This window comes from Carassius auratus, chromosome 3 (assembly GCF_003368295.1).
Source record: "Carassius auratus strain Wakin chromosome 3, ASM336829v1, whole genome shotgun sequence".
NCBI classification, from domain to species: domain Eukaryota; kingdom Metazoa; phylum Chordata; class Actinopteri; order Cypriniformes; family Cyprinidae; genus Carassius; species Carassius auratus.
Window position 1 is genome coordinate 17,982,701 of NC_039245.1, and position 12,289 is coordinate 17,994,989.

At 38.9% G+C, this 12,289-nt stretch overlaps 1 protein-coding gene across 9 annotated transcripts in view; it reads right to left on the minus strand.

The window, feature by feature from the left end:
- Positions 1-12,289, minus strand: part of LOC113049154 (dynamin-2-like) — a 47,728-nt gene that overhangs the window by 15,115 nt on the left and 20,324 nt on the right. For 4 of the 9 annotated variants that reach the window (XM_026211297.1, XM_026211243.1, XM_026211262.1 and 1 more), the window contains 10 exons: positions 11,941-12,039; positions 11,236-11,396; positions 10,919-11,061; positions 10,704-10,839; positions 10,451-10,518; positions 8,302-8,440; positions 4,931-5,017; positions 4,765-4,835; positions 3,541-3,589; positions 2,389-2,400 (listed from right to left, as the gene is read on the minus strand). In XM_026211297.1, coding sequence (XP_026067082.1) covers positions 2,389-2,400; positions 3,541-3,589; positions 4,765-4,835; positions 4,931-5,017; positions 8,302-8,440; positions 10,451-10,518; positions 10,704-10,839; positions 10,919-11,061; positions 11,236-11,396; positions 11,941-12,039 — 965 coding nt within the window. Of the gene's footprint in view, positions 1-2,388; positions 2,401-3,540; positions 3,590-4,764; positions 4,836-4,930; positions 5,018-6,998; positions 7,138-8,301; positions 8,441-10,450; positions 10,519-10,703; positions 10,840-10,918; positions 11,062-11,235; positions 11,397-11,940; positions 12,040-12,289 lie in introns of all 9 variants that reach the window. The other 5 variants (XM_026211289.1, XM_026211273.1, XM_026211307.1 and 2 more) reach the window with 3 other exon arrangements.

Below are 12,289 nucleotides of genomic sequence, written 5' to 3' on the forward strand. Positions count from 1 at the left end.
TTTTTTTGTTGTTCTTGTGGCAACGTGACAGCAGATGCCATCCAGACCCACTGGATGCCAGATAACAGGGGTCAAAGGTTAGGAGTGGTTATGTTAGGCTCAAATTAGTGAGTAAAAACAAGCCTACATGCTGGTAAACAAAGGAGAATACTGTTAGTGGTGTTAAATGAAGAAAGACGTACAATCAAGTGTTAAAGGCTATTGAACGGGAAGGAATAGTGAAAGAAGACACACGTAAGCGCGGTCCCAACCAGAGGTTGTTTGCTAAGAAAAGGTACAGGAGCTGGAGAAGGGTTAGGTCAAGGAAACGGGAGGGAAAGGGCTTTCAGATTTCAGTGGTAAAGAAATTGAGTCAACAGAAACAAAATGAATCTTATTTCCATTATTAACGCACATTTCAGCTACTTTCTGGTACTACATCTTGTATCGTAAATACCCGACAGCATCAATGACACGTAACGCTTTCCATTTAAGAAATAAATGTCACAATAAAATCTAATACAAGGATTCCGACGGTGCCATCCCTTTCCTCCCTTTCCGTTTTGCTTTGTTCTCCGTAAAAACAGAGTGAAAGTGAGAGGAGGGGGTTAGAGTTAGACAGAGCCAAGAGAAACAACGCAGACATAAAGCTATTACAGGCTATACAGATTGTTTGCCTAGGTGGGGAAATGCCATCAACCTTCTTAAATCTAGAAACCTGATAACCATCTCTGAGAGGGGAAAAAGACAGAAGAGACTGATGAGTAGAGAAAAACACCAGGACACTACGGCTCAGGCATCTCATGCTAGGAAGTACTGTAGCGATCTGAACAAACGACTACAAAAACAGAAACCCAGCAAATATTTGTGGTCAGAGCCTGGCTTGGGCTCTGTATTCTCTAACATGGATCCAATTACCCTTTTGCCGCCCACAACTGAAAGAAATGAGAGCATGACCCTATTTTCCGTTGTGTTTGGATTTTACCGTTCTTCCACGTGGCACATTCTGACTTCTGTCTCTCGAAATTAAACAAGTTAATCCTAATATTATGTACATTTAAAATGCATAATTATCAACAAGTTAATCAAAGAGTTGGCAAAATATGATCAGAGATTTCATTAAACAGAAATTTGTTGATAGAAGGGATGATTTTGAATTAAAGACGAGATGATTAGATGATTACCTGTGAGAGGTGACTGTTAATTACCCCAATAGAAATCTCCCAATTAACTTTGCCCCAGAAAGGATTTCGCTAAGGTTGAGCCGTTAATTTATTAAATTAGAGCCAATTGATTAGGGAAAAGAACTCCAAAATGTGATTCAATGGTGCATCCCCTTAAAAAAGCTCATGCCCTTTGTAATTATTAAAAGGTAATAAACAAATCTAAAGGTAAATGCTTATGTATTACTATTAATTGTTACATAGCTACTCTTCATTTAGTGAAAAACAGAAAACATGCCTTGATTACGTTAATTAGATATTTATCGTTTAATTCTGAATGTACTTGACAAATGGATGCAATGAGATTAAATATAATTAAAAGTTTCAAACATACTGAAAATATTTTTAGCCATATAGCCCAGTCCTAATCAGACGTTGATGTTAGTATAAAGGAAATCACATTTCAGTGGAAAATAATTGTGATTAGCTCTTCATGGCAAATACATTCAAAAATCTATAAAAATAGATTAGTTCATTAAAAATGCACACTACCTACATGTAAAGAAACCCCAATCAGACACCACATGTTATCTTGAATTTTTAGTTTGGCACTCTAGTATGAATCTAGTTTTCTTGGCCCCGCCCACCCACCATATCCCCATGGTGACGTAGAGGCTGATTCTCCACAAGGCAAATTCTGCTCACCCAGCCTGGGCTGCCAGGACTCACATCCAGAAACAGGACAACCGAGGCCTCCATTTCACTCCATTCTCTCAATTAAAAAAAAATAAAATGTTTTCATGCATTAAGATACACTCATATATGAAATTAAGGGTGTACTGTGACATCTTCTCAAAGGAATGGTTAGTAATGTTCTCTCGGTTTAATTACTATAATCGCCGAATGTTAGGTGATGCCACTAATTACAGTGGGCATTTTATGGTGGAATTGACGTCAGTTACTGATTAGTCGTAACTGTAATTGAAAACGAGCCATAATTGAAATTTGTATTCCTGGTTTTTGTTCCATTTTGGTTTTTCCACCAGACTATACCTTCTCAGCTTCGCCTTCTCTCAGGCCCCCTAGCTGTAAGGTGAAAGAAAAACCATCAGCTTTATAACTCACACAGACATCCCACCCACACTGGTAATTAGAGTTGTTTGACCTGTTACGGCCTCAGTTCTCCTGACTGGATGAGTGCTGGTGACCTATAACTGGGCGTGGCTTGTAGGTTTATGGTACTTACCAGTATTTCACCCTGCAGTGATAAGGAGGGACAGGGACACAAGAAACAAGCAAAACCAGGAAAGGAAGACAATGCACGAGGACAGTGAAGGAAGACATGTTTGGAAATGAAAAGGTTGGATGGGGACAAGGGTGTGATGGAGTGAGTCAAAGACCAGAGAAAAAGTCACAGTGAGAAAAGCAGACACACACATACAGAGAAAGAGAGAGAGAGAGAGAGAGAGAGAGAGAGAGCAACATAAAGTTACATGCAATTAGATTAACTGACAGTACCACAGATCAGCATTATCTACTAGGTCGTGTCATTGTCGAGGCTGGATCCATGCACATTCTAAATTACACGTCAAATAGAAAGAGGCAGTTTGCATACAATTAGGGCAAGACTGAAAGAAAATGCATTGATTACTCATTTGTCATGCGTCAGTGTTACTAGCAGCTAGTGCTGCTGTGATGCTAGTGAAAGCGGGGTTTCTCAAAAGTGGGAGGAAATGAAAGGGAATGTCCCTGTCTAATAACACAGCATACTTTCAAGTTGCTTATGTCATTTCCACTGAAACCTTCATACATGAAAAGCCCATTTCAGGCTCTTTTATTTTTCTATCTTTTCTTATTTTTCTTTAGTACCAAGCAATGTTCATTCAAATGAAATGTTACACATCCTGTAAATACCAACACTGTGTCTTAACCAGGCGTGAAGTGACAGAATTCAAGCTGTCAACACAAATTACAGCGTGATGCTTCACAATATCGGCCATTCAGAACATATCGGATGTATAAAAGAGTTGTTCATGACAATAGGTATGTCATTTATGTTGCAGAACAAAACATTAACTTTTTTTTTTTATTACCCAAATCTTACTTGCTCATTCAAACAAAAACACTCTTTGTGGGGATGCAATGTAACAGATTTTTTTTTTCTTTTTGTGTGGGTGGTAAAAGGCAAAAATAAGTCATAGATACCTTGATGAAAAATACTGTTTTGTTTTTAATCAATCAAAGCTGGTAAATTAAAAGGGGTGATGTGGGCGGGGTCTCTCAGGGTTCAATGTTAGGCCCTTTTGTGTTTAATTGGAATGGTGGAGGGCGTGATGGTTTTGGAATCAAGGGGTGTCAACGTGGATTTAAAAGCATGTGGAAGCAGAGAAAAGTGTACCTGGTTAGGAACGGCCCTCTTCTTGTTAACAATATTCCTTTGCTGGGCGCTGCAAGTGGAGAAAACAGACAGAGAACACCAATTACACATGCGCCGACTGCATGCTGCTGTCTTGTATAAAATAAACTGATTATTGTGTAAACCTCCTTGGCACTAATCCTGCTCTGAGGCAGGGCGGTAGAAAAAAAAAATAAAATAGGAGATGGGTGGTCTGATTAACATCTGCCTAAATGTGTCTGGGTGATTAAGGGGGGCGCTAGCGCACCTGTTGTTGCTGTACCCTGGAATTGTACCGTCATCCATCCGCCTGCAGTCAAGACTGAAAGTGACGGCATGAGAACCGTTAACAGAGGCGCCCTGACAAACTCACAGCATGCGTATAGGGACACGCAGGGCGAGCAGGGTCAGACAGGCTTGATTTTGTAGGCACCCTTTAACTCAACTCTTGGATGCTCTACAGTAACCATCTGAGCATGCAAATATTTCACATGCAATCAGACATTAGTTGCACACTAGTCTGAGAGGTCAAAGACATGCACTAATAATTTTAGTGCATTTAAGTTGTCCAATGAATTAGCCATAATGCACAGGCATAAGGAGCTTATCTGATATTTTTAGTCCACTGCACTGACAGTAAACAGGAGACACAGTCCAAATATGACTTCCAGAATTTCTTTAACAGGTTGAAAACAACTATATACAAATTCTATTTACATCTAAATATCGTTGGTGATGCCCCAGTAACAAAGAAAAGATAATAGCATGGGGATGTAAGAAGATGTATGGATCATCTGTCCCATTACCATATATATATATATATATATAACTGACCATAATTAAAGTTAACATTTTTGTAAAAAAAATAAAATAAATTAAAAAAGTGCCACAGACTGATGAGCACACCCCTAAGCAAAAACGAAAAAAAAAAAAAAAAAACTTTGAACCTTTGAAAGATTTTTTTTGAAGAAGAAAGAACTTGTCATATTCTGTTCTGCTCTTAGAATTGAATGTGTTTTCAGATAAACTCACATTGAAAGTGTGAACTGTGTCTGGTTGCTTTACATGTTGGCCACATGGCCACTTCCTGTCTAAATAAGTTATAATAATAGACTGCACTGCAGACAGTCAAAAGTCCAATGCGCAAAAAGCACTCCTATGGTTAAGAGTCGAGCTTTAAGGTGAGAAATGAAACCCAGAACGTGCTGCACTGTATGCTACACATACTTTGCAAATCCAATGAAGTCCTCATGGTTGGTGTTGATGTATGACAGCTCAATGTCAATCAGCTGAAGGACCTGGTAAAGAAAACAATTTTCCACATTTAGAAAATTAATGAAAACAAAAAACAACAACAACAGTAAACGCGGATCCTCTCTCAGCAGTCTCGCACCTGGTCCTTGGTCTTGCTTTCTCTCTCTCTGACGTAATTAGTGACAATCCTCTCTGTCTCTTCTCGCAGTCTGGGGTAAGAGCCTAGCTGTGGGGAAAAAGCACAAGATAGATGCAGGCTACGGCATGTACACATAGCCACACGCACACGTGTGCAAACACAAACACACACACACACACACAAATACACACATTCTGCGATGTAAAAGCAGTAAGCGCTAACCACAAACAGACCTTTTCAAACAGGTTGATGTGAGGACTAGTTTTTGATAAGCCACCATGCACAAGAGGAACCAATGCAAGAGAGAGCAGGAATGCACACACTCGCACACACACACACACACAGATGCAGATTTGAGTCTTTCAGCAAGTTGTGCAGGTAAGATCGCATTCACTCCCAGTCAGGAATGGACAGTGAATCAATAAATTACGTTCTAAGTGCAGTAAACCAAATTGAAGGGATGCTAGGGTTGGGAATCGAGAAACAGTTATGAATATGACTGTAAAATACGACAGCCATATGATTTTGATATTTGGTAGTTTTAAGAGTTATTATAGGAGTTCTTCTTCTGATACGGCCACAATACTGCGCTGGTGAATCTACAGCACCAAGGCAATAGACGTTATGTTTAAATGATTTCTTCAGACTCCTCTTCTGAATCAGTCAAATGAGTCTCAAATTCGTTGACCTTTAATGGCTCACTCACTTAATAAATTAACAACAGACTAGCTTAAGGAATAAAACGTCGCAATATTTGGACCTGTCAGACTTGAAAATAATCCTAGCTGTGTCAATAGCAGCAAAAGTGTTTTGCAATTCAATGGCAACACGACACCTAATGATTGTGCACAAAGATATTAAAGAGACCAAATTGGACCCATTGTAATTAAGAAAAACAAACAGTTTACAATAAATCACAATAAATCAGTTCAATTACTTATTTACTGTTAATATGACAATGTGTAGTGAAATATACACATATAGAAAATCATAAAAACAATTTGTGACAAAGAATACATTTGACAAATGTTACCAGCATAGCACTGTTTATTTTTTTTTTAATTTATAAGATTATTATAATATTATCATTCAATATAGTCACCACTACTAAATATTATAGAAACCTAATTTTCTGTAAAGTTGCTTTGTAATGCTTTGTATTGTAAAAAGCACTATACAAATAAACTTGAATTTAATTGAAAACTTGAATATACTGAAAAATGATTCTAATATTAAATGAATATTCTGAGAAATGTACAATGTTTTCTGTCCATGGATGCACTTAAATCTGTTGTAGGGGACACTTTAAAATACCATATGACCTGCTCTTTAAGTGGAATTGGAACTACAGCAAGAATTGGTACGCTTCTTACGATTCCCATCCCTAGTTATTTAAACATATAAATCTTGAAAAGTGAAACAATTTCATGTGAAATGCAGAAACGCATGTTTGAGATTAAATTCCCACCAACACTCATCCAAAACTGAGAGTGAAAAAGATTCAAGAAAGAAAAGAATGTGAAATTTTCGAAAAGGAATGTGTGACATTGGAGAGAGAGGACAGAATCAAGAATCAAGCACTGCAGTTCCACCTATGACCACAAGATGGCAGGTGATGGGGTTTTTAGTTGCTATGACAACAGCAGCAGCCTTTTGTGTCTGGGGCAGGAGGCAAAGAGTCTGTCACTGTGTGTCTTTTACTTTTACAGTCATTGGTTCAGGCTAAGTGGTGCTCTACTAAAGCAGAGTAAAAGAAGGTGATGTGCCACTGACAAATGCTGGATCTGGGGCTCTAAAGCTGATTCAGCTTGGAAATTTTTAAAAGCAATCTGAATGTTTTTTATTGGATTCACATGGGATATGGAAATGCAAGACTCATTATGGAACAGAACACGAGCTTTGGACAAGTCACATGGACACATTCCAGACACACATTATGGGTGTGGCGTGGGGGGCGTGGCTGAGTCATACAGGTGGAAAGCTGAATGGGAAGGTGGGCGGCAGCGTACGGAAATAGAGGGATGAGGAGTATTTTGACTCCGCCTTTTCTCGATCGGCTCCTGGTTACCTTCTTGGCACAGTTCCTGACGAGGGTGGTGAGTTCAGACACCACCAGGTCCACACATTTCAGGCTGGGCTCTTTCAGTTTGCGGATCTGTTTTTTCACTATAGTCTCAAAAGCCAGATCAGGGGTGAACAACCCCGTTCTGAGGGGGTCAGGGGGAAGCCAGTGATAGAAGGGGGGAGAAGAAGTGTTGAGGTGTTAAAAAGGGAAAGAAAAAGAGAAAGAAGGGGAAGAATAAAAAGAGAGGAAACTTTTAGTTGATTAATCATTTCTTATCTATGAACAGATACAAACTAGGTCCAAAAGGGGGAGCCACAGGTTTTCACATCCATGAATTATGTTTTTATTTTTTTGCAGCACAATAAAAATAAAAAATAAAAACTTGAAAAGCTAGTTCACTCCGAGGTCCAATATAACTAATCTAAAATATTTGCATTTTTCCACAACAAAAATGTTCACTACTACAATGCTACTACACAGTATATATATATATATATATATATATTTTTTTTTTTTTTTTACATGTAACACAACCAGTCTGATTTTTGAACAGATGACTCTTATAAACTGACTCTTGCAATTAATCTGTGAAAACGACTCTCAAATTAATTTGAACTGGTGAAAAAGACTCATAATGTAGTCTCAGTGAAGCAATTATGAAATTGCATAAACAGATGTACTTAAGTCTTAATTAAACTAGTAAAAAAAAGAAAAACCTAAATGCATATAATACAAATTTGTACTATAATAAATTTTCACTCAATTGCAAATAACATGCAATTAAGCATTGGAAAACATTAACTATATTCTTTTAAAGCATATTATTTCTTTAATAAATGCTTCTTCTTTTTTTTAAGTATGCTACAGTCAAGTTTTATTTGATTAATAATGTGATCGATTACTGGAATCATTAAGACAGCTGAACAATCCCCCTATACTTAATATAAGTTTTTGAACATACATTTCAGAATTGGTGTGAATGGGCCTCAAAAAGCCCTTAAATTTTGATGTTGACACTTGGCAACGGAGACGTTTAGGATGTTGCAGCACCCCTGGCTCGTCCCTTTGAGACCGCAGATGAACAGAGAGTGAAATTCTCTGCTCATCTCCTTTTCACAAGACCGTCACAACACCCCAACACACGACAGCAGAACCAGCGCACACAGCAGTCGGGGGGGCTAAGGGGGTCGCACAACACACAAACACGTTCAACCTCCGACTCTCCCTCTGTGCTTTTCACTGAAAGGTGTAGTGGGACCCCCTCACAAGAAGCCCCCCCTGTGGCCAGGCTGGAGTACTGCAGTACCTTGTTGGTGCACTGCCTGACTGTGTTGATGAGCTCCTGAATGACCAGATCGATACATTTCAGACAGGGCTCTTTCAGCTTAATGATCTGCTTTTTCACGATGGCTTCAAACGCCAGATCTGGAGTGAACAGCCCAGTTCTGAGAACGCACAGGACAGACAGACAGCAGGACGTAAGAGGACGGAGACGAACAGTGAGGAGAAAGAAAAACAACAAAAGTGCCAAAAAAATAACTCAAAAGACAGACATTTCTGACAATGATATTAAGACAGAAGTGAATCCACGTGAGATTAAGATACTTGAAGGTGAAGTGGAGGGAAAGAAGAGGATAAAGACAACGTTTTAGCTCACAAAGACTAAAATAAAAATGATAAAGTGAGTTCTAAATAAGAAATGGATAGATTAGTGTGGCTCGCTGTGAAAAAAAAAAGTCAATTAGACATTTCAGAGACAACAAGGTTTCTCTTAAAATCGTTTAAGGCCATGCCCTCATGACACCATTTATTGAGGTCGCAGATACATTTCTGAGGGTCTCACAAGAGAGACAAATCACGGCCTAACTGATACTCACTTTGATTGCAGACACGTATTAAGCAACTCAATCTAGTCTGGGTCAAAACCAAGAGCGGAAGAGGGTCGAATTTGACAAGACAGAGTCCACATTAAGCCAAAGTCAAAGACTATATTCTCATGGTCTCAATCTCAGTCCAAGATCACATTTCCAAGTCTCAGTCCTTGAGTATGAGTTCAAGACCATATTTTCATGCTGTTGGTCTTGGTCCTTAAAGATCGTGTTTTCATGTTCTTGTTCCTAGAAACCAAGTAAAAGACCATATTTTCATGGTGTTGAACTTAAGATTCAACCCTTTTCCAGTCTCAGTCTTGACTAGAACTCAAAGTTCTTTGGGTCTCGAACTTGATCTCAAATGAGCTGGACTATAACTGGGGAGCTGTAGTTCAACAACGTACTTAATTATGTTTACTATGTAACGATATCTTTTCCAGAGTATAAGTCTTATGTTTTTTTTTTTCATCTGACATATATTCCAGCATGCACTTACTAGCCGGGTTTTCATTTAAAGTTGCGAATTTAACTTATGCGAAAAATTTGAATATCGCACAAAACATTTGCGAACAAGCACAAAGTCAAAGAGAACAAAAAAAAAAAAAAAATCACTTCCTGATAAACTAGCACTATACGTCACTAAGAAAAGTAGGAGAAGCTACCGAATATAATCATTTTCCTATTTTTTTTTTATTACTTGCACCTCAGAACGAGCAGACATAACAATGAAGGCGGTTACTGCTTTCGGTGGTGGATGCTGCTGTTTGGGAACGCAGTCGTTTAACAGTTCTGGGAGGCAATTTTACAGAAATACTTTGATGACAGACTTTGCTCTGGCATTTCCGAATGACCATATAACCACATTTCAGGTGCTGTGGAACAAGATCGGTCCACAGGTTAGTCAGGATTTGGTGTCCCATAGCACAAAGTCACATTTTTTTATGTGCTTGGAGGAATTCATTTGCAAAATGCATTTCCATTTCCCATTATTCGCATTAACCCTTTTTCGCAAAACTTAAAATTCACCTCAAGCGAGTACTACTGTCATGCAAGCATTACATGGATGTGGATTTGCGCCGACTGAAAAAGGTGCATGAGCTCAGGTTTATTTATAAAGCTCATTACCACCCATCAGCAGTTTCAGTTGTCCTTGAAATAAATTAGTTTCAGCTTGTCTTTAACCATACAATTATAAACGACTGACTTTTTTTTAAATCTCAAAAATGTAATTTTGAACCAATATGACTGACAGTCAGGTATGACTCGTTTTTACAGAAAACACGGGATTGTGAAAATACTAGTGACATGCAGAAACTACTTAAAAACGCCACTTTTACCGATATACACATCTACTGAGAGATGCAATATGTAATATTTTTATTATTTTTAAAATAAGACCGATTATAAGAGAAAACGTGAGCAGTAATCTGGCAGCGGTGTTGTGAAAGCATGGCCTTACTATAACACACGGGGGAGAGAAAGAAAGAAAGTGTGTGACTGGAGTGAACGAGTGAGGTGTAAGTCCATGAACAGAGGACATAAGAAGTGCCGTATGGCCATATGGCCAGCAGGGACACCACTTGCCTGACACCATGGACGTTTTTAATAGCGTGACTGATTTCTCGCCGGAGCTCCTTCTCATCAAACACGATCTGAAAGAGAAAGAGAGACTTCGTAACAGGGACTTGTCACTGCACCTCTGTAGCATACGGGGTTCCCCAGGAGCTTGTTGGGACTTGTTATCTAAAGATCAAAGTAGTATTTGCAGACATTCAGAGAAACTCTATCAGCTCAAAAGCAGACAAAACTAAGTGTCCTGCTGAAAAGCTGCATTTACCTTGACCAGCTCAAAGGGGAAGCGCTCATGGAAAATCCGGTTAATCCTGGCCCCTCCAGACAGCTCTGCCGTTTCCACCTGGTCTCCGGACCCTTCGATGCGCTTCTCAAAGTCCACTCCAAACTGCTGGACCATCCTGAAAGTGGCGCTCTGAGTGTAAACATCTGCCCTGCAGTTTTAAAGCCTAGAATCTGCTCGAGTTAAAAGAGACTCACTGCAGCAGGGCCTTGGTTTTTCGCGTAGGGTCATCCGGGCGGAAGTTCTTATACTCTTCCACCTCTTTTTCCAGAGAGAGAAGCTGAGACTGGAGTTTGCTGCGCAAGCCGGGGAGCGTGTCTCGGATGTGGTTGGTCAATTGCTAAATTAAAACAAGAGGAAGTGAGAATGTGGTATAAAAAAATAGATGCACAAAACAGAAAGTGACTTTGGCAAAAATTAAGTGATTATTAGGCATTAGCTTCATTTATATAACTGTACACAAATCTTTTATGAAATGGCCAGTTATTTATGCAAATCTACGGCTGCATCCTACCTGGTTGAGGGTCTTCTGCAAGTGTGGTGTTCCCATTCGTTCAGCCATGTGTCTGTAACTGGGATGGGACAGGAAGAACTTCCTTTCTGCTGCCATTGCAGCACGGATGTCCTTCTTGCCATCAATGTCTTTCTGACTACGGTTCACTACGCCAATATAACCTGGGACAGGGAAAGTGGCATTAAACAGAGTGTGCCAGGGCTGGATGATTTGACGGTATACACAGTGCAATTCTAGAAATGTGTCAACTGGAAGTTTGCTCTGTTGTGTACACCGCGGCGGATATATGCGATGACATATCCACTAACATGCTTGACATTATTTACTTGTGAGAATAACAAATAAACAGTAAGGAATGTCAAAATACAGAACAGGACATTCAGGACAGTCCTAAACAAGTCAAGACAAGAAGAAAGAGCTTTCAAATCATGTAGAGCAAGTCAACAACAAATATGGAAAGCTATTTCTCCTCATATTATATTATATTATATTATATTATATTATATTATATTTACATTTAGTCATTTGGCAGATGCTTTCATCTAAATCGACTTACAAATGAGGACAACAGAAGCAATCAAAAACAACAAAAAGGCAATAATATGTAAATGCAGAATATAGAAAAAATAGAAAATTATAAATTATATATTTTTTGTGGACTTCTTTTTATTTTTTTTTATTTTTTTTACTTTACAAATTGCCCACCTCTACGCAGTGGTAGGAGTTTATTTTCCAGGATATCCCGGGCGTCTGTACCCTCATCCATAAGATCCAGTTTAGTAATCACACCGATGGTACGCAGTCCTGTTGAACCACAAAGAAAAACACAATCACATCATCAGCAGGGGTTGTGGTCAATCCACTGGGCTCTCACTCTTCTGACCAATGAATGAACCGTTCTACTCATTTATTACTGGACCTGAATTCAAAATCAGGTTGATTGAATCGTCCATTTGTGATTCGCTAAAAAACACCTCAAAAGAATGATTCATACACAAATTAGACATCACTACGGTTTGCTATAGCTGCTGTTTTCAGCTTTTCCATGGCTATG